Genomic DNA, 23,449 nt, shown 5'->3' with positions numbered 1-23,449 from the left:
AGGCTTAAAAGTCTTATGAAATTTTTTTATAATAGAAGATGTTTATGGTATATACAAGAGTAGTTCCCACCCACCAAAATAAAAATTGACTTTTTAATCAGCTTTTCTTGGAGAATAAATGGTAGTTGTTTAGCTTACTTTTTTTTGAAATCTCTCATTTCTTCACATTAATTTAAAAAACTCATAAGGCTTTCAATATTGGATAGAACAGCTAGGCAGAAGATCAGCAAGGAAATAGAAGACTTGAAAAACACTTATGAATCAACTAGGCCTAACTGGCATCTGTAGAACAGTCTGTCCAATAGGAGCAGAATACACATTCCTCTCGAGTGCACATGGAACATTCTCCAAGATAGACCATATTTTAGAGCATAACACAAGCCTCATTTAATATAAAAGGATAAAATCCACACAAAATATTTTCTTTAACCACATTAGAATGAAATTACAAACCAATAACTGAAGGAAAGTGAGAAAATTCACAAATATGTGTAAATAACATGCTCTTAAGTAACCAGTGAGTCAAAAGAAGAAATCACAAAGGAAATTAGAAAACATTTAGAGGTAAATGAAAATGAAAACATAAGGTACTAAAATAGGGGATGCAGGTAAAGCAATGCTTCCAGGGAAGTTTATGGCTGTAAATGCCTATATCAAGAAAGAAGATCTCAAATTTATAACTAACTTTCTACCTTAAGAAACTAAAATAAGAGCAAACTGAACCCAAAGCAAGAAGGAAGGAGATAATGAAGACTAATCAGAAATAAGTATAAAGGAGAAAAGGAAAACAGTAGAGAAAATTATTGAAACCAAAACTTGGTTTTTTGAAATAATCAAGATAATTGATAACTCTTTAGTTGTACTTACAAAGTAATAAATAGAGCAGATACAAATAACTAAAATGAAGAATGAAAGAGCATTACTACTGACCTTACAGAAATAAAAGAATTATAAGGGAATGCTATGAACAGTTGTATATCAAGTAATTAGATGCCTCATTTTCACAGCAATGATTTCTGTCATACACAGTGGAAATACCTCTATCAGGCAAAATAATCAGTATCAGGCTTTTATGCATTTTTATTCATATTTCATATCATTACTGAATATACTCTTGTCCCTCATGGAGACAAGACATTAATTATCAGTGAATTTACATCTTTTAAAACTGTGGACAGAAAAATGTTATTGCTTAAATGCTGTTTTTTAAAAAAGTCAGCTTTGGGCTTCCCTGGTGGTGCAGTGGTTAAGAATCCACCTGCCAATGCAGGGGACACGGGTTTGAGCCCTGGTCAGGGAAGGTCCAGCATGCCACGGAGCAACTAAGCCCATGCACCACAACTACTGAGCCTGCGCTCTAGACCCCGTGAGCCACAACTACTGAGCCTACGTACCACAGCTATTGGAGCCCGTGCGCCTAGAGCCCATTCTCCACAACAAGAGAAGCTGCCACAATGGAAGCCTGTGCACTGCAATGAAGAGTAGGCCCCGCTTGCTGCAACTAGAGAAAGCCCGTGCGCAGCAACGGAGACCCAATACAGCCAAAAATAAATTTAGTAAAAAAAAAAGTCAGCTTTGTTCTTCTGTTTTACCCTCTTGATGATTTTGTCATATTAATGAAATGTGCATTCATTTAATTTTCACTTCATTTTCATATGAAAAATATAATTTTGTTGAAATTACTCTGGGCAAAAGAAATCTATTTTTTTCAACAGGAAAAATATAAGTTTTAGAAGTAGTTTTTTTGGTGTAAGAATAATTGGAGAGAGTTGCTAAAATACTGTATACAGAGAGTGGCTTTATCTAAAGCAGAAGTTTGTCATCTAGGGTCTATGGTTAGAATCTAGGACCTGAATAAGAAAAACCTGAATAAGAAAAAAATTACGTTTTCACTAACCTCTATCAAAAATACAGCATTTTTCCAATTATTAATATAGGCAACAAACCAAAGTAGTATTAGTGTTAATTGTGACTTTGTTACCAATAGAAATCAGAAATATTTCTATATATTATTGTCATTACCGATATCTCAAATTTACCTTTATCAATGCTTCAGAATTTCAGGCAGTTGTTAAAATTACTGCTGTAGTTTGTTATTTAATGCATTAATAAGGTACACATACCACTATATCAAAAGTTTGTTTTTAAACATCTTGATAATTTCTGTATAATGGGTTTCTTTTGTTATCCTATTTATTTTATATGTTTTGAAATTTTCTGAGAAAGAGGGCCTATAAGATTCTCTACATGGGCAAAGGAGTCCGAGGCACAGATAAAGTTAAGGCCCTAATTTAGAAACACCTTGGATGAATTAGAGAATTCTTATGTCTTAACATTAACTCTTTTTTTCTTTTGATCAGGTGTAGGTAATAGCAGTGAAGGTGGAAGAGGAAAGGCAGGTGCAAAACTTTTCCAAGATTTTCAGATGTTAAGTAGAATCTGGACTCATCCTTGGTGTTTGCAGCTGGACTACATTAGCAAAGAAAATAAGGTAAATCAACTAACCTAAAGTTGATCAAAAGGTATCTGTCGGAAGCAGAATAACTTTAGGAAAAAGGCTGATCTGTATAGACGTACTGTATATTCAAAAATTTTTTTCTTTTTGGTACAGTAATTCAACTTATTTTATTTCTAGTTAATTACTATATGTTTGAATGCATTGTGATTATGGAAGGAGTGTTAAATGTTAATCTTTTTTAAAGATTTTATTGAAATATAGCTGATTTACACTGTTGTATTAGTTTCAGGTGTACAGCAAAATGAATCAGTTATATGTATACAGATATCCACTCTTTTTTAGATTCTTTTACCATATAGGTCATTACAGAGTACTGAGTAGAGTTCCCTGTGCTATGCAGCAAGTCCTTATTAGCTATCTGTTTTATATATAGTAGTGTGTATATGTCAATCCCAATCTCCCAATTTATCCCTCCCCACCCTTCCCCATGGTAACCATAAGATTGTTTTCTATATCTGTAACTCTATTTCTGTTTTGTAAATAAGTTCATTTGTACCCTGTTTTTAGATTCCACATATAAGTGATATCATGTGATATATGTCCTCTAACTTACTTTACTCGGTATGACAATCTAGGTCCGTCCAGGTTGCTGCAAACGGCATTGTTTCATTCTTCTTTATGGCTGAGTAATATTCCATTGTATATATGTGTCACATCTTCTTTTTCCATTCGCCTGTCGATGGACGTTTAGGTTGCTTCCATGTCCTGGCTATTGTAAATAGTGCTGCAGTAAACATTGGGATGCATGTATCTTTTTGAATTATGGTTTTCTTCAGGTATATACCCAGGAGTGGGATTGCTGGCTCATATGGTAGCTCTATTTTTAGTTTTTTAAGGAACCTCCATACTGTTCTCCATAGTGGCTGTACCAGTTTACATTACCACCAACAGTGTAGAAGGGGGTTCCCTTTTCTCCACACCCTCTTCAGTCTTTATTGTTTGTAGATTTTTTGATGATGGCCATTCTGACTAGTGTGAGGCGATACCTCACTGTAGTTTTGATTTGCATTTATCTAATAATTAGTGATGTTGAACATATATTCATGTGCCTTTTGACCATCTGTATGTGTTCTTTGGAGAAATGTCTATTTAGATCTTCCATGCTTTTTTTTTTTTTTCCATGCATTTTTTGATTGGTTTGTTTGTTTTTTTGATATTGAGCTGCATGAGCTGTTTGTATATTTTGGGGATTAATCCCTTGTCAGTCTCTTCATTTGCAAATATTTTCTCCCATTTTGTGGATTGTCTTTCTGTTTCGTGTATGGTTTCCTGTGCTGTGCAAAAGGTTTTAAGTTCATTAGATCTCATTTGTTTATTTTTGTTTTTATTTTCATTACTGTAGGAGGTGGGTCAAAGAAGATCTTGCTGTGATTTATGTCAGAGTGTTCTGCCTATGTTTTCCTCTAAGAATTTTTATAGTATCTGGCCTTACACTTAAGTCTTAAATCCATTTTGAGTTTATCTTTTGTGTACGGTGTTAGAGAGTGTTGTAATTTCATTCTTTTACATGTATCTGTACAGTTCTCCCAGCACTACTTATTGAAGAGGCTGTCTTTTCTCCATTGTATATTCTTGCCTCCTTTGTCATAGATTAACATCTTGCATAACCATAGTAAAATGGTCAAAATTAAGAAATTAACATTGGGTTAGTACTATTAACTAAACAATAGACGTTAATTGGATTTCATCAGTTTTTGTACTTACATCCTTTTTCTTTTCCTTGATTCAATCCAAGATTTCACATTTTGTTTATTATTCATATCTGTGACGTCTCCTTTATTTTTTCTAATCTATGATAGTTCTTCAGTTCTTCCTTATCTCATAACAATTAACTTATCCTTAAATGAAATAAACATTATTATAATTTCCAGTATAAATTGATATAAATTCTTAAAACATTCATCTTTTTTTTTTCTCTAGGGATATTTTGATGAAGACAGTATGGATGAATTTATAGCTTCAGATTCTGAAGAAACCTCCATGAGTTTAAGCTCTGATGATTATACAAAGTAAATTGAATACTTTTTGTGCCCTGTGTTGACATGTTTAAAATCCCTACTTGCTGATCATCCTCTAATAATTGGCACTTGTATCTTTCCTGTGTTTTCCTAATACTTTGAATTTGTTCTTTTTCTTTAGAAAGAAGAAAACAAAGGGGAAAAAGGGGAAAAAAGATAGTAGCTCAAGTGGAAGTGGCAGTGACAATGATGTTGAAGTGATTAAAGTCTGGAATTCAAGATCTCGAGGAGGTGGTGAAGGAAATGTGGATGAAACAGGAAACAATCCCTCAGTTTCTTTAAAGCTGGAAGAAAGTGAGTCTGATAAATGTTATGTTTATCATGGAACATTGATTTAGAAAATATCATGTCATTGTAATGTCAGTGCTTTTTTCAGTTATTAATTATCCTCACTGGTTGGCTCAAAGGAATATCTTTCCTCAGTTGGTAAGCATCTAGGATAATCAGATACAAGTAATAACAAATATTTGATGAATGTTGAATTACAAGCAAGCCATTGTGCTCTCTCTGGTATTTAAGAGGAAGGGAAAAAAGAAAAACTAACATTTATTTACATGTATATGCCTAAACTCTGTATTATTTTCAGTCCATGTGTTAGCTAACTTAATTCTTGAGCAGCCTCGCAATGCTGTTATCTTTATTTTTATAAATGATTGGTAGAAGTGGGATTCAGACCTAGATATAGCCCATTTCAAACCCACCAGGGTAATTTCACTTAACTACTATATAAATAAGTGGAAGCATTTCAGATGATAAACTATGATTACAATTCATTTTATACAGTAAAACTAGTTTCATTGGTTTAGTCTTTTTCCTTTTTAATTCTTCATAATCTATATTTATTGTCTCTAGGTTTCCCCTGTGTCAGGTACAGTTTGTCATATGTTTCGCTTTCTCTTTCTTTCTTTCTCTTGTGCATGAGTGTATACTCAGTGAAAGTCTTCCATTGAACTTCCCAATGGCTAAAGTTATCTTTACTCATATCTACATTTGAAGGTTTAGTGTTCAGGCTCTGTATACTCCTAGTGCAGCCTGACTGGGTGTTTAGGAACTCCAGTGCTGGGAACAGATATCTGAATATTTGAAATATCAAATATCTGAAAACAGAACAGTGTAAGTAACTCTAAATATGTGGCATTTGGGAATCATGGAGCAAAGCAGTAGAGACCATCTGAGAAGAGATGTGAATGCCAGCTAGGTGAATGATCCTGTGCACAGACGAGCTTAGCTGGTCTCAGGCCTGCAGCTGAACAAATTTGGTGATTCCTTGATAAACATTTCTCTCTTCAGTATCTCCTTGAAATAGACAGATGGCAGCCTAACCACAGACCCTGGCTTACTTCTCTAAGAAATCAGGGGGATAGTAAAACTTAAACTACAAAATTTCTTTTCTTGTTTTTCTCTCCTGTTACCCCATAAAGGCAGTTTATTATCAGCATTCATCTTCCAACTAGATTTAAAGTATGCTTTTCTAAGAATAGTAAAGGAATGGTTATAGTTTAATTTAAGGTAGTGGGAAGCTCCTGTTATCTCCTCCCCTGGTCTCCTGACCTGCATTTTCACTTAAGTTCTCCTCAGTCTCTCATCTCGTAATTAGAAATAAATAGCTTAAAGTTTATGTGTTCCTGGGAATGATTTTCTTAAAATATTCTTAATTTTTTCTCATAACTTATGGTTAAGAGAAAAGAGAGAGTAGACTAACCAGTGTGTCTCATACTGTGCTTTAAATGGATTACATAAAAGTATGCTGAGGTATTGATGTGTTCATCACTTGGAACTGTAGATGGGGTCTTATGCAGCTGGGTCACCTTCAGAAATGAATAGCATCTTCCAGTTTTCCTGGTGTGCTATTGTAAGTACTATTGCTTTCCATATATGCCATAATATGAAAAAATTTGAAAAGAACTGGAGAAGAGAGTAGGTTGCTACATGTTATGAACTTAAAAGCAGACAGGGAAGGCTGTGGGTTCCAAATGACAAACTTTGCCTACTTTTCTATTGTGTTTGTTTCATTTTAGCTCTGTGCAGTCAAATAGAAGTCATTCATAGATGGATATATTTTTTATTTATTGTAGCTATCTACATGTATAGTTGATCAGAAACATTTTCTAGAACAAATAGATGATAAAAATCTATTTTTGTTCTTTACATCTAGATTAACTCTATATAAGGCTGAGTAGATCATAATACATGATCATATATACCTGGTACTATGTAAGTGTTAAAAATAAATCACTTTTTCTTTTTTTTTTTTTTTTTTTTTTTTTCGCTGTGCTGCGTGGCTTGTGGGATCTTAGTTCCCTGACCAGAGATCCAGCCTGGGACCCGGCAGTGAAAGCTCCGAGTCCTAACCGCTGGATCGCCAGGGAATTCCCCTTGCAAATCACTTTCTTATAGTAAATGTAAGAAAACCTAAATAGGAAGTATTAGAGAGCCAAAATGTTGCACCTGGAAATTGAAATGGATATTAAATAAGTAGATGGCTATAACTGAGCTATGATTTTCACTGCATACTTCACTTTCACTTCAAAGAGTTTATGCTTAATTCTTTTGCGGTAGCTTTCTGAACTTTTTGAGAAGCAACACCTTGAATAAGTCATTTACGTTTACCTTACAGCATCCACATCTCTGTGTTTTAGTTTAGTATCGTATTAGGACATCTTATGATGAGGAAATGACTGTATATTAACTACTTCAAAATATTTGATTTATTATTTCAGCATAAGCATACCTTGTTTTATTGCACTTCACAGATACTGTGTTTTTCACAAATTGAAGGTTTCTGGCAACCCTGTGTTAAGCAAGTCTATCAGCACCATTTTTCCAACAGCAATTGTTCACTCCATATCTGTGTGTCACATTTTGTAATTCTCACAGTATTTGAAACTTTTTTGTTATTATTATGTTTGTTATGGTGATCTGTGATCAGTCATATTTGATGTTACTATTGTAATTGTTTTGGGGAGCCATGAACTACACCCATGTTAGACAGGCAACTTAATTGATAAATTTTGTGTTGTGTGGGTTCTGACTGATCCACCGACTGGCCTTTCCCTTGTCTCTCTCCCTCTCCTCAGGCCTCCCTATCCCCTAAGACACACAGTATTGAAATCAGGCCAATTAATAGCACTACAGTGGCCTCTAAGTATTCAAGTGAAAGGAAGACTTGCTTGTCTCTCACTTTAAATCAAAAGCTAGAAATGATTAAGCTTAGTGAAGAAGGCATGTCGAAAGCCAAGATAGGCCAAAACTAGGCCTCTTTGCCGAACAGTTAGCCAAGTTGTGAATTCAAAGGAAAAGTTCTTGAAGGAAATTAAAAGTGCTATTCCAGTGAACACACAAATGATAAGAAAGTGAAACAGCCTTATTTCTGATAATGGAGAAAGTTGTTGTGGTCTGGATAGAAGATCAAACCAACCACAACATTCTCGTAAGCCAAAGCCTAATCCAGAGTAAGGCTTAGCTCTCTTCAGTTGTATGAAGGCTGAGAGAGGTGGGGAAGCTGCAGAAGAAAAGTTTGAAGCTAACGGAGGTTGGTTCCATGAGGTTTAAGGAAAGAAGCCATCTCCATAACATAAAAGTGCAAGGTGAAGCAGCATGTGGTGATGTAGAAGCTGCAGCACGTCATCCAGAGGAATCTAGCTAAGATATTTCATGAAGGTGGCTACACTAAACAACAGGTTTTCAGTGTAGACAAAACAGCCTTCTATTGGAAGAAGATGCCATCTAGGGCTTTCATAGCTGGAGAGAAGTCGATGCCTAGCTTTGAAACTTCAAAGAACAGGCTAAGTCTCTTATTAGGAGCTAATGTAGTTGGTGACTTCAAGTTGAAGCCACTGCTCATTTACCATTTGGAAAATCCCAGGGCCCTTAAGAGTCATGCTAAATCTGCTCTGCCTGTGCTCTATAAATGGAACAACAAAGCCTGGATGGCCTCACATCTGTTTACAGCATGGTTTACTGAGTGTTTTAAGCTCACTGTTGAGACCGACTGGTCAGAAAAAAAAAAAGATTCCTTTCAAAATATTTCTGCTCATTGACAGTAATTCTAAAATATTACTGCTCTTGGTCACCCAAGAGCTCTGATGGAGATGTAAAACGAGATTAATGTTGTTTTCAAGCCTGCTAACACAACATCCATTCTGCAGCCTATGGATCAAGGAGTCATTTCAACTCTCAAGTCTTATTATTTAAGAAGTACACTTTGTAAGGCTATAGCTTCCATAGACATTGATTCCACTGATGGATCTGGGAAGAGTCAATTGAAAACCTCATGGAAAGGATTCACCATTCTAGGTATCATTAAGAACATTCATGATTCATGGGAAGAGGTCAAAATATCAACATTAACAGGAGTTGGGAAGAAGTGAATTCCAACCCTCATGGATGACTTTGAGGGGTTCAAGTCTTCAGGGTAGGAAGTCACTGCTGATGTGGTGGAACTAGCAAGAGAACTAGAATTAGAAGTGGAGCCTGAAGATGTGACTGAATTGCTGCAATCTCATGATAAAACTTTAATGGATGAAGAGTTGCTTCTTATGGATGAGCAAAGAGAGTGGTTTCTTGAGATGGAATCTGCTCCTGGCGAAGATGCTGTGAAGATGGTGGAAATGACAACAGAGGATTTAGAACATTTCATAAACTTAGTTGATAAATCAATTTCAGGGTGTGAGAGGATTGACTCCCATTTTGAAAGAAATTCTACTGTGGGTAAAATGCTGTCACACAGCATTGCATGCTACAGAGAGATCGTTCATGAAAGGAAGAGCCATTATCGATTCAGCAAACTTCATTGTTGTCTTATGTTAAGAAATTGCCACAGCCACCCCAGTCATCAGCAGCCACCACCCTGACCAGTCAGCAGCCAGCAACATGGAGGCAAGACCCTCCACCAGCAAAAAGATTATGACTTGCTTCAGCGAGACGATGCAAGCATTTGTTTAGTAATAAAGTATTTTTAAATTAAGGTATGTACATTGTTTTTTAAGACATAATGCTATTGTACACTTAATAGACTACAGAATAGTGTAGACCTGACTTTTATATGTAGTGGGAAACCAAAAAATTTGTGTGACTCGCTTTATTGTGATAATTCGCTTTATTGTGATGGTCTGGAACCAAACCTGCAACATCTCTGAGGTATGCCTGTGTTTTCAGAGTAAGCTTTATCAGTGAGCATTATATTTGAAAACAAACATAGAGTGGACTTGGATAGGTTACGGCACAGGAAGACTCTATGCTCACCTCCTCCCCTGAGCACAGTGATCTACACCTAAACACAATGCATTTTCTCTTGAAGAAGATCTGGGGGCTGAATGAACTGGTGCTGCCAATAGAAGAACCACATAGAAACTGGTAGGAAAGTCAGAGACATGGTATCCATGGGAACCCCTCCTCTTTCGCAGTGATCTACAGTAGGGAGATGGATTGCTGAGGGATCCAAATGCAGACACACTCACCCTGGGACACAGTGAAAAAACTTTAAAGGCACCTACAGTATATGTAAAGGAAATCTGTTTCCTAACCCTAGAGTTTCTGCCAAAATGACAGGGAACTGTTGGAGCCCTTGCCTGGGTAGGAGGCAGTGGTGATCACTATTGTTTGGAGTTCCCTCCCCAGACTCCTCCTGCCCCATATCTGCTCCAGCTCCAGCCACCCCATCAAGGCAGCCTATGGCCCAGCACTCTTCAGGGACTGCCCCTGGACCAGGTCCTCTCCAGCTCCAGCTATCCTCCTAAGGCAGCCTTGGGTGCAGTACTTCCCAGGGGGCTACCTCTGGACTGGGCCCTCCTCCAGGTTCTGTGGTCCCACCAAGGCAGCCTCGGGCATAGTGGTCCCCAGGGATTAACCCCAACTGGTGCCCACTGCAGCCCCATCTGGCCTGGCAAAGTCTCTAGGCACAAGTAGTCTACACAGGGAATGTTCCCACACAAGGCCTCTTCTTCAAGATCAGGGGAGGTAGCTGTTTCACCTAATTTATAGAAACACAAAAGAAGATCAAAGTAACGAGATAGAGGAATATGGTCCAAACAAAATAACAAAATAAAACCCCAGAAAAAAATAAACGCTAATGAAACAGATAAGTAGTTTACCTGATAGAAGAGTTCAAAGAAACAGTCATAAGCGTGCTCACCAAACTCAGGGAACGATTGGAGGAACTCAGTGAGAACTTTAACAAAGACTTAGAAAATGTAAGAAAGAATCAGAACTCAATACAGTAACTGAAATAAAAAATACACTAGAGGGAATCAGAAGCAGATGAGATGATACAGAAGGGATAAGTAATCTGGTAGATAAAATAGTAGAAATCACCCCATAAGAATAGCAACAAGAAGGAAGAATTTTTAAAAATGAGAGTTTAAGGGACCTCTGTGAAACATCAACCATACTAATATTTATATTGTAGGGGTCCCAGAAGGAGAAGAGAGAAAGGGACAGAAAACTTATTTGAAGAAATAACGGTGGAAATCATCCGTACCTAGGGAAGGAAACAGACATCCAGGTACAGGAAGCATAGAGATCCTAAACAAGATAAACCCAAAGAGACCCATACCAAGATACCTCATAATTAAAATGGCAGAAATTTAAGAATGAAAGAGAATTTTAAAGACAGCAAGAGAAAAACAGCTAATCATATACAAGCGAAACCACATAAGCCTATCAGCTAATTTTAAAGCAGAAACTTTGTGGGCCAGATAGGAGTGCCATGATGTATTTAAAGTGCTGAGAGGATAAAAACTTACAGTCAAGAACACTGTACCTGGCAAGGTTATCATTCAGACTTGAAGGGGAGATAAGGAGTTTTTCAGACAAGCAAAAACGAAAGGAGTTCATCACCAATAAACTGGCCTTACAAGAAATATTAAAGGGTTATCTTTAAGGGGAAAAGGAAAGATCACAACTAAAAATAAGAAAATATATGAAAGGAAAAAAAATCACTGGTGAAGGAGAATATATAGTAAAGGAATTGAATCAGTCACTTTAAAAAGCTAGTATGAAGGTTTAAAGACAAGTAGTAAAAAAAATCAGCTGTAACTGAAGTAAGTAGTTAAGGGATACACAAAATAAAAAGAAGTAAAATATAACAACAAAAAATAAAACGTGACAGGCGAGTGAAAATGGAGTGCTTTTTTTGATTGATTGACAGACAGGAAAGTAGGATTTATTGGTGGGCATGAGCAAGGAATGGACAACAACACCAAGGCTCTTGTGAGTGCAGGGCCTGCCATTTGTCCAAGGGGCTGTGATTAAGGATGTATTTAACCCCACAGCCAACTGGGTTAAGTCACTTTTCTGCCACCACATGTTCAAATTCATCGACTTTAAACTTAGTAAATCCCCACTCTTGGACATGTGAATCTTCTGGTGGCCAGGGAACTTGAACTTGGCCCTGTATAGGGCCTCAACCACATGCTCCTTGTTCTTCAGCTTGGTGGGGATGGACATGATGACTTGACAAGTGTGTACTGTGGCCACTGTGCCCTGGGGCTTTCCAGAGGCACCCTACATACCTACCCAGAGCTTGTCAGCCTCAGCACAGGAGAATGTCTTGTTGATGTGGATGATGTAGAAGGGGTGGAGATGTGTTTGGATGTGAAAACCATCTTTGCCACAGCTTTTCACCATGTACTTGTTGGCAGAAATATGGGCAGCCTCCAGTGGAGAACTGCTCATACTCATTTGACACCATGTAGCCACAGAGTGGGAACTTTTGCCTTCTTCTACCCCAGGTAAAAGATGTGGATCTTGGCATCAGGGTCACCTTGGCAGAAGCAAGACTCTGGGTACAGATTGTTCTTACAATACTAGTAATACCAGGCATGGCAGCAGCCCATGGTGACAACAGGATTTTCAGAGGCATGCTGAAGGGAAAGAGCAAAATGTAGTGCTTTTAGAATGCCTTCAAACTTAAAGTGACTGTCAGCTTAAAATAATTGGGTATATATATATAGGTTGATGTATATACACATACATACATACATACATACCCATACACACACCTCATGATAACCACAAATCAAAAACACCTACAATGGATACACAAAAAAATAAAGAGAAAGGGATCCAAACATAAAACTAAAGGAATCCATCAAACGATAAGGGAAGAAATGAAGAGAGTAAGACTGGAACAGAGAAGAACTAAAAACACAACCAGAAACCAAGTAAAAAAAAAATGGCAATAAGTATATACCTGCCAGTAATTATTTTAAATGTGAATGGACTAAATGCTCCAATCAAAAGACATAGGGTAGCTGAATGGATAAAAAAACATGACCCATCTATATGCTGCCTGTAGGAGACTCACCTCAGATCTAAAGACACACATAAACTGAAAGTGAGGGGATAGAAAAAGATATTCCATGCAGATTGAAAAGTAAAGAATGCTGGGGTGGCAATACTCATGTCAGACAAAATAGACTTTAAAACAAAAACTATAACAAAAGACAAGGAAGAGCATGCCATAGTGTAAATGGAGTCAATCCAAACAAGAGGATATAACATTTGTAAATATTCATGGACCCAACATAGGAGTGTCTAAATATATAAAGAAAGTATCAATGGAAATAAAGGGAGAAATTGACAGTGATACGGTAATAATAGGGGACTTTAATACCCCACTTACATCAGTGGATAGATCATCTAGACACTAAATCGGTAAGGAAACACTGGCCTTAAATCTGGTATTTGACCGGATGCATTTAATAGATAAATATAGAACATTTTATCCAAAAGCAGCAGAATACATATTCTTTTCAATTGCACATGGAACATTCTCCAGGATAGATCATGTTAGGTCACAAAATGGAACATTGTCCAGGATAGATCACATGTTAGGTCACAAAACAAGTCTTAATAAATTTAAGAAGATTGGAATCATATCAAGCATCTTTTCAGATCACAGTGATATGAAACTAGAAATCAAGTACAAGAAAAAACTGGAAAAAGCAATAATATGGGGAGGCTAAAAATCATGCTACTAAACAAGCAATAGATCAACGAAGAAATGAAAGAGGAAATAAAACAATACTTTGAGACAAATGAAAATGGAAACACCATTACAAAATCTATGGGGTGCAGCAAAAGCAGTTCTAAGAGGAAAATTTATAGTGGTACAGGCCTACTAGAAGAAATAAGAAAAATGTCAAATAAACCATGTAAACGTACATTTAAAGGAACAAGAAGAAGAAGTAAAGGCAAAACCCAAAGTTTGTGAAAGGAACGAAATAATGAAGATCAGAGTGGAAATAACTGAAGTTGAGTCTTTAAAAAAAAGGAAAATTCAATGAAACTAATAAGTGTTGTTTCTTTGAAAAGATAAACAAAATCAAATATTTAGCCAGACCCATTGAGAGAGAGCTCAAATAAATAAAATCAGAAATGAAAGAAGAGAAGTTACAACCAACACCACCAAAATACAAAGGATCATAAGAGACTACTATGAACAATTGTGTGTCAACAAATTAGACAACCTGGGAGAAATGGATAAATACCTAGAAATGCACAATTTTCCAAGACTGAATCATGAAGAAATAGAAAATCTGAATAGATCTATTACTAGTAACAATATTGAATCTGTAGTTTAAAAACAAAAGTCCAGGTCCAGATGGCTTCACAGGCGAATTATCTCGAACATTTAAAGAAAATATATTTTCCAAAATATATTTTGGAAAATATATTTTCCAAAAAAGTGAAAAGGAAGGAACACTTCCAAACTCATTTTATGAGGCCAGTGTTACCCTGATACCAAAATGAGACAAAGACACCACCAAAAAAATAGTCTACAGGCTAATGTCCCTGATGAACACAGATGCAAACATCTTTAACAAAATATTAGCAAACTGAATTTTAAAATGCATTAAAAGGATCATACACCATGATCAATGAAATTTATCTCAGAGGTACGAGGATGGTCTAACATCTGTAAATCAATCAATGTGATATACCACATTAATAAAACAAAGGATAACATCAAATGATCATCTTAGTAGATGCAGGAAAAGCATTTGATAAAATTCAGCATCCATTTATGAAAACTTTCAACAAAGTGGGTACAGACAGAACGTATCTCATCATAGTAAAAGCCATTTATGAAAAACCCACAGGTAATATACTCAGTGGTGAAAAGCTGAAAGCTTTTCCTCTAAGATCAGGAGCAAGACAAGGATATGGATTCTCACTAGTTTTATTCAATATAGTATTGGAAGTCCTGGCCCCAGCCATTAGGCAAGAAAAAGGGAAAAAGCATCCAGATTGGAAAGGAAGCAGTAAAACTGTCACTATTTGCAGATGACATGATACTATATGTATAAAACCCCAAAGACTCTACCAAAAAACAATTAGAACTAATAAATTCAGTAAAGTTTCAGCATAAAAAAATATACGGAAACCTGTTGCTTTTCTGTACACTAGTAATGAACTAGCAGAAAGAGAAATTAAGAAAACTTTCCCATTTACAATTGCATCAAAAAGAATAAAATATCTAGGTTTCAATTTAACCAAGGCACAGGACCTATACTCTGAAAACTATGAGATATTGAGGAACAAAATGGAAGATGACACAAAAATAATGGAAATATACTTAGTGCTCATGTATTGGAGAGTCAATATCATTAAAATGTTGATACTACCAAAAACCATCTACAGATTCAATGCAATTCCTGTCAAAATACCAGTGGCATTTTTGACTGAATGAGAACAATCCTAAAATTTGTATGGAACAGAAAAGATCCCGAATAGCCAAAGCAATCTTGAGAAAGAACAAAGCTGGAGATAACATGCTTCCAGACTTGAAATTATACTACAAAGCTTTAGTAGTCAAAACAGTATAGTACCAGCACAAAAACTGACACATAGATAAATGGAACACAGTAGCAAATTCAGAAATAAACTGAAGCTCATATGTTCAATTAATCTACAACAAAGGGGGAAGGAACATACAGTGGGGAAAAGACAGTCTCTTGAAATAAAATGGTGTTGGGAAAACTGGACAGCTATATGCAAAAGAATGAAACTGGATCACTTTCTTACACCATATACAAAAAGAAACTCAAAATGGATTAAGGACTTAAATGTAAGACCTTAAACTTTAAAATTCCTAGAAGAAAATATAGGCAGTATGCTCTTTGACATGGGTCTTAGAAATATTTTTTTTTGAATCTGTTTCCTCAGGCAAGGGCAACAAAAGTAAAATTAAACAAATGGGACTACATCAAAGTAGTCCCATTTGTTTAATGGGACTAAATGGAGAATATATTTACATGTGATATATCCCATAAGGGGTTGATATCCAAAATATATAAATAACTCATACAACTCAATATCAAAAAACAACCAGATTAAAAACTGGGCAGAGAACCTGAATAGACATTTTTCCAAAGAAGACATACAGATAGATGGTCAACAGGAACAGGGGAAGGCCTTCAACATCACTAATCATCAGCAGAATGCAAATCAAAAGCACAGTGAGATACAACCTCACACCTGTCAGAATGGCTGTTATCAAAAAGCAAGAAACAACAAGTGTTGGTGAAGATGTGGAGAAAAGGGTACTGTTGTGCACTGTTGGTGGGAATGTTAATTGTTGCAGCTATTATGAAAACCATGGAGGTTCCTCAAAAAATTAAAAGTAGAACTACCATATGCCATATGATGCAGCATTTCCACTTCTGGGTATTTATCTGAAGAATACAAACACACTAATTTGAAAATATACGTGTACTCCCATGTTCATTGCAGCACTGTTTACAGTAGCCAAGATATGGAAGCAACGTAAGTGTCCATCAGTAGATGAATGGATAAAGAAGGGGTGTGCGTGTGTGTGTGTGTGTGTGTGTGTGTAATGGAATACTACTCAGCCATAAGAAAGAATGAAATCTTGCCTTTATGGCAACGTGGATCAACTTGCAGGGTATTATGGTAAGTGAAATAAGTCAGACCAAGAAAAACAAAGACTGTATGATTTAACTTATATGTGGAATGTAAAAAACAAAACAAACAAACTAAACTAAATAGGAGCAGACTCGTTGATATCTAGAGCAAACTGGTGGTTGGCAGAAGGGGGTGCATCTTGGGGGGATGGATGAAATAGGTAAAGGGAGTTAAGTGGTACAAACTTCCAGCTATAAAATTAATAAGTCACAGACATTTAATGTGCACATAGGGAATGTAGTCAGTAATACTGAAAAATATGGTGATGGATGATAACTGGTCTTATTGTGGTTATCATTGCATACTGTATAAAAACATCTAATCACTGTGTGGTGCACCTGAAGCTAATATATTGTATGTTAATTGTAACGCAATTTAAAAACAAAATGTATATAATTTATTGTATGGATATAATCTTTTGTGATAGAATCTTGGTATATGATATAGGACCATAATATTAGCATTAACATACCATATTTATTCATTCAACAAATGTTTATTGTGTTCTTACTATGTGCCTGGGACAGCTCAAGAAGCTTGGGTTATATCAATGTGCAAAATACACTTACAGAGTTTACCATTCTACTAGTACTACTATTTATACATATAATATTTTAATGATGTTCTACCTTTATTTCTAAAACTACAGTGTAGGTTTTTAAAATTTTATTTATTTATTTTTGTTTGTGTTGGGTCTTCATTGCTGCACACAGGCTTTCTCTAGTTGCAGTGGGCGGGGCTCTAGTTGCGGTGTTTTTTCTTGTTGTGGAGCACAGACTCTAGGCATGCGGGCTTCAGTAGTTGTGGCACGCGGGCTCAGTAGTTGTGGCTCGTGGGCTCTAGAGTGCAGTCTCAGTAGTTGTAGCGCACGGGCTTTGTTGCTTTGCGACATGTGGGATCTTCCCAGACCAGGGCTTGAACCCATGTCCCCTGAATTGGCAGGTGGATTCTTAACCACTGCACCACCAGGGAAGCCCTACAGTGTAGTTTTTTAAGGAATCTCCATACTGTTCTCCATGGTGGCTGTATGAATTTACATTCCCACCAATAGTGTAGGAGAGTTCCTTTTTCTCCACACCCTCTCCAGCATTTATTATTTGTAGACTTTTTTATGATGGCCATTCTGACTGGTGTGAGGTGATGGAGGTTCCTTAAAAAACTAAAAAATAGAGATACCATATGATCCTGCAATCCCAGTCCTGGGCATATATCCAGAGAAAAACATAATTTGAAAAGATACATGCACCTCAGTGTTCATTGCAGCACTATTTACAATAACCAAGACATGAAAGGAACCTAAATGTCCATCAACAAATGAATGGATAAAGAAGATGTGGGGTGTGTGTGTGTGTGTGTGTGTGTGTGTGCGTGCATGTGTGTGTGTGTATATACATAAACACACACATACATATGTATACAGTGCAATATTACTGAGCCATAAAAAAGAATGAAATAATGCCATTTGCAGCAACATGGATGGACCTAGAGATTATCATACTAAGTGAAGTAAATCAGAAAGAGAAAGACAAATACCATATGATATCATTTATATGTGGAAGATCAAAAAAGAAAAATGATGCAAATGAACTTATGTACAAAACAGAAATAGACCCACAGACAGAAAACAAACTTATGGTTACCAAAGGGGAAAGGGGAGGAGGGATAAATTAGTTTGGGATTAACATATACACACTACTATATATAAAATAGATGATCAACAAGGACCTACTGTATGACACTGGGAGCTATACTCAATATTTTATAATAACCTATAAGGGAAAAGAATCAGAAAAAGAATATATATATATATGTAACTGAATCACTTTACTGTACATCTGAAACTAATACAACATAGTAAATTAACTGCACTTCAATTTAAGAAAAGGTAAGAAGAGTTAAGGGGTGAGGTGGTAGCCTGAAAAGGGGGTGGAGTCAGGAAAGAGTTTCAGTTTTAGGAAGTGGTAAGAAGTATCTCTGATTCTTTGGTTCTGCTGGTCTTTTACTTTGGGATACATTTTGAAGACATTGATGATGGTGATTGATTGATTGATTGATAGATGAATTTATAGCCTAATTCTTTCTGTCATTCTATTGATTCAAAAATACGTGGTGCATATCAATATGCTGACACCAGAAATCAAAGGAAAAGCAAAGGGGCCTGGTCTTCAGAGGTGCTTGGTCTGGTGGGGAGTGTTCTTCACTAGACTGGCAAATATGTTGCATTTCCAATAGCACCAGTGAGTTTAGTAAGCATAGAAACATCTGTGCTACCTAAATGGGATGGGGAGAGTATTTTTTAAGTTGCATTTAACAATAATCTGCATTTCCAATGACTCCTCCCAATATTCTTGTGTAGTAGAATTCTGGTATAAAATAAAGTTCGAAAAAATAAAATAAAGTTCGTTATTATAAGAAAAAAAACTACAGTGTATCTTGCTGCAAATATGGTGTTTAAATATATATTTAAATTGCTTGAAGAAATTAGGGGTAAAAGTGTTGCTTTCTATTTGTTTGTATTTCCTTTGTGCCTTGTAAGCATTTTTTGATATCCAGAGTGGATATTTAGAAGTGGCTTTGATTTATTAATTCACTGTTACTTGTCATGTATGCATACACAGTACAGAGTTATAACAGGAGGAATGATTAATCCATGTCGATGATGAAGTAAGAATATTCAGCATGAAATATCTATTTGTAGGTTTTAATTATTTATTCAGGATATTTATGAACTGGAGTAGCCCATATTTTTCTGGGTCACTTTTCTTTTTTTTTTTCCGGTACGCGGGCCTCTCACTGTTGTGGCCTCTCCCGTTGCGGAGCACAGGCTCTGGACGCGCAGGCTCAGCGGCCATGGCTCACGGGCCTAGCCTCTCCGCGGCATGTGGGATCTTCCCGGACCGGGGCACGAACCCGTGTCCCCTGCATCGGCAGGCGGACTCTCAACCACTGCGCCACCAGGGAAGCCCTCTGGGTCACTTTTTATTTTTTTTAGAGATTACTCTGTTGTGATTATATCCAACAGGATTACAGTTAGAATGAATGTATTGTATTTGCACAGAAATTGTCACCTGTGCTAAGCTTTTACACTTCTTATTTAGCTGCCACATTTGTACTATCTGCCAGCTTTTTTTTTATAATTGCTTACACTTTTACCGTGTATAAATTACCTTAATTAAATTGGGTAACCATTGCTGAAGTTGTGTTCAGTCTGTGGAACTGCAAAATTCCCAAAGGCACTGATTATTTGCCAGTTGACTAATTGTAGAAAGGAATTTTAGTTAGCATATGCTTGATAAGCTACGTGTCAGGATTCCTCAAAGCTACCCCCTGGTTTGGTGATTCATAGGACTCAGCATATAGTCATATTCAGGACTATGGTTTATTACAACAGAAGAGTACAAAGCAAAATCAGGAAAGGGAAAAGGCACATATTGGTCAAAGTCCAGAGGAAACCAGGCATAACCTTCCAAGAGTCCTATAGCAGTGGAGTCACACAGGATGTACTAATTTCTGCAGCAGCAAGTTATGGCAGCAGCAAGTTATGTGAAGTGTTGTCTACCAGAGGAGCTCATTAGAGACTAAGTACCCAAGGTTTTTACTGGGGACTGGTGATATAGGCACTTTCTGCCTGGCTCTTACCAAATTCTAGACTCCCAGAACGAAAACAGGTATTTTCTTTCTAGGTGCCTAGATGAGGTGCAGCAATCCCTTCTTCTCAGGGAAAGTTTAAAATCAGTGCAGGGAACGGTTTACCATTCAAGTTCCCAGACAACAGCCAAGGGTCACCCTCTTAAGAAGGCTCTTCTAAGATGAAATTTTTGTTGACTCTTGAAGGATAGTAAAATATGCCTGGAAGTTGGTCAAGAAAAGAGGGGGAGAACGTAATATAAGACATTCAAGGAAAGGCATGGAATCGTGAAAATATGTGGTACATTTAGGCAATAGTTTATTGTGGTTTAAATACAAATGCATAATGAGCTCTGTAAAAGTAATGGAAATCACCAGGACCCAGCCTAAAAAGAAGGAACCGATAAACAGTAAGTTCAAGAAAGTATGCTATGGAAGCTCTAGGGATAGGCTAGTCTTGAGAGTAGCAGCTTTGGTTTTCACCTACTCAGGGGTAAGATTCAAGGCCTTGAGCGCTCTATAAGGTGGAGAGTTCTTAGAACTCAGATTTAAGCTGAATCTGTTTAACATAGGTACATACTCCATAGAAGAATAGGATAGAAAAAAATTTTCCCATCAATCCAGGGAGATGATAAGGAGATGACAAGGAAGCTTATCTGTGTCACCCTGGGCTGTGGGTTTCAAAAATAGTTTTCTTGGATTCATAATCATGGGCTTTCTCTCACATGGTTTATGGTTTGAATTTACATTATTTACATAGTCTAAAAATCTCAAGCTGAAATACTAACCTCAAAAGTAATTCTGGGTTGGTGATCCCCTGGAGCATCTGACAGAAGCAGATGCAGAATCACTGTGGAGTTGTATGATGTCAACCCAGGCTACCGAGGATTCTCTCGTATTACAGCTACATTGAAAGTGAAATGACAAGAAAAAGTTATAGAGTACCTAAAGAAGCAATCAACATTAGGAAAAGTTAGCAACAAAATAAGTTATCAGTCAACCTGACAAAGTTAAAACAAACAACATGATCAGATTGTCAAGAACCACAGATATTAGAACTATTTGATAAGAATATAAAGTAGGTATGTTTAATATGATATGAGTCATGAGCATAATTTTATAACAGAAAATTTTAAACTTAGATGAAGTAGACAACATTCTAGAAAAATACAACACTGAGTCTTCATTGCAGTTATTTCACAGTAGCCAAAAATGAGAAATAATCTAAATGTCTATGAATAGGAGAACTAATAAATTATGGTATATTCATGCAGTGGAATACTATATGGCAGTTAGAATTATTGAATAAGTCTCACTTTGAGTGGAAAATGAAAAATTCCATTCAGTGAAAAAGTAGGTTGTAAAATTGTACAAACAGTATGGTACCATTTACATACAGTTTAAAAACATGATACATAATTACAGTTTACTAATACAAATGTAGTGAAAATGTAAAAACAACATAAATAGTAAATATAAAGTTTAGGGTTTTATTACTTTTCCAAAAGAAGGGGAGAAAGAAGAGAACAGTATTGGTTAGGGTCACATATTAGGCTTCAGTTGCATCAGAAGTAGATTTAACGCGTTTTAAAATTTGATGAAGATGGGATATGGGAACACTGCTGTTCTTTATATTCTATATACTTTTCTGAATATGTAAAATATTTTATAACAAAATATATAAAAATTTAAAGTACTTTGCATTAAAAGGCAATTGAGAGAAGATACAGAAACCGGTTAAACCTGTACATTCCTTATTTTAAACTGAACTGTTTATATCTTTCATAGATTATTTTGTTATTCTCTTCTTACACCTTTTTTTTTAACATCTTTATTGGAGTATAATTGCTTTACAATGGTGTGTTAGTTTCTGCTTTATAACAAAGTGAATCAGTTATACATATACATATGTCCCCATATCTCTTCCCTCTTGCATCTCCCTCCCTCCCATCCTCCCTATCCCACCCCTCTAGGTGGTTACAAAACACCGAGCTGATCTTCCTGTGCTATATGGCTGCTTCCCACTAGCTATCTGTTTTACGTTTGGTAGTGTATATATGTCCATGGCACTCTCTCACTTTGTCCCAGCTTACCCTTCCCCCTCCCCATACCCTCAAGTCCATTCTCTAGTAGGTCTGCATCTTTATTCCCATCTTGCCCCTAGGTTCTTCATGACCATTTTTTTTATATTCCATATATATGTGTTAGCATACAGTATTTGTTTTTCTTTCTTACTTCACTCTGTATGACAGTCTCTAGGTCCATCCACCTCACTACAAATAACTCAGTTTTGTTCCTTTTTATGGCTGAGTAATATTCCATTGTATATATGTGCCACATCTTCTTTATCCATTCATCTGTTGATGGACACTTAGGTTGCTTCCATGTCCTGGCTATTTTGAATTATGGTTTTCTCAGGGTATATGCCCAGTAGTGGGATTGCTGGGTCGTATGGTAGTTCTATTTTTAGTTTTTTAAGGAGCATCCAAACTGTTCTCCATAGTGGCTGTATCAATTTACATTCCCACCAACAGTGCAAGAGGGTTCCCTTTTCTCCACACCCTCTCCAGCATTTATTTTTTGTAGATTTTTTGATGGCCATTCCAACCGGTGTGAGATAATACCTCATTGTAGTTTTGATTTGCATTTCTCTAATGATTAATGATGTTGAGCATTCTTTCATGTGTCTGTTGGCAATCTGTTTACACCTTTTATAATCAAAGTTTGTGGGGAAAGTAAGAGCAAAATGATTTAACATGATATGGTGATGCTGGGATCAATCCTTGTTTGAGTTTTCCAGAATTCTAGTAGCACAGTGAAATGTTGCCGGCCCCTAAGATCTTTTCTCCCTTGATCTCTACGTGAGTCAGACTCCCTTCCCTTCTTCTTTTCCTCTCTTCCTCTCTCTTTGGGTCTCTAGGTCTTTCTCTCCTGGTCCCTATCTCTTGGGGTATGCTTTGGGGGTTATACTGTCTCAGGACCTGAGGGGCTTCATCTCTTTGGGTCTCTGTCTTTCTGAGCCCTCCTGCCCCCACGTTCTGTTTCTCATACTTGCACTTTCTCAGGGTCTGTCTCTTGCTTACTGTCTCACTTGGTGCCCCTCCCCCATGTCTTTCTTCCTCTGTGTACATATGTGTATGTTTATATGTGCCTTTGTGTGTCTTTCTGATTCTCTGTCTCTTTACCTCCCTCTTCCAGGGTCCCCTCTACCTTACCTCCCCCATCTTGTGTCTTTCTCTCAGAGTATAGAGCTCTTTCTCTCCTAGGGTTGTCTTTTTTCTCTCTCTCCTTCTGTGTGTGTGTGTGTGTGTGTGTGTGTGTGTGTGTGTGTGTGTGTGTGTGTTGCACCCATCTCCCA

The 23,449-nt window shown here is 36.7% G+C and overlaps 1 protein-coding gene and 1 pseudogene across 14 annotated transcripts in view; one reads left to right on the top strand and one right to left on the bottom strand.

Moving 5' to 3' along the window:
• The window catches only part of ATRX (ATRX chromatin remodeler), a 249,450-nt gene that overhangs the window by 161,868 nt on the left and 64,133 nt on the right, over positions 1-23,449 (top strand). For all 13 annotated transcript variants that reach the window (XM_079910006.1, XM_079909999.1, XM_079910009.1 and 10 more), the window contains 3 exons: positions 2,361-2,491; positions 4,439-4,527; positions 4,658-4,830. In XM_079910006.1, the coding sequence (XP_079766132.1) occupies positions 2,361-2,491; positions 4,439-4,527; positions 4,658-4,830 (393 nt within the window). The remainder of the gene's footprint in view (positions 1-2,360; positions 2,492-4,438; positions 4,528-4,657; positions 4,831-23,449) is intronic.
• LOC307180182 (large ribosomal subunit protein uL16-like) lies at positions 11,372-23,315 on the bottom strand (annotated as a pseudogene). The gene is made up of 2 exons: positions 23,307-23,315; positions 11,372-12,341 (listed from the first exon to the last, which is right to left on the bottom strand). The product of its transcript is annotated as a large ribosomal subunit protein uL16-like (transcript).

This window comes from Stenella coeruleoalba, assembly GCF_951394435.1.
Source record: "Stenella coeruleoalba genome assembly, chromosome: X".
In the NCBI taxonomy this organism is placed as follows: domain Eukaryota; kingdom Metazoa; phylum Chordata; class Mammalia; order Artiodactyla; family Delphinidae; genus Stenella; species Stenella coeruleoalba.
The sequence above is the reverse complement of the archived record's forward strand: the minus strand, read 5'-3'. Positions and strand labels throughout refer to the sequence as shown.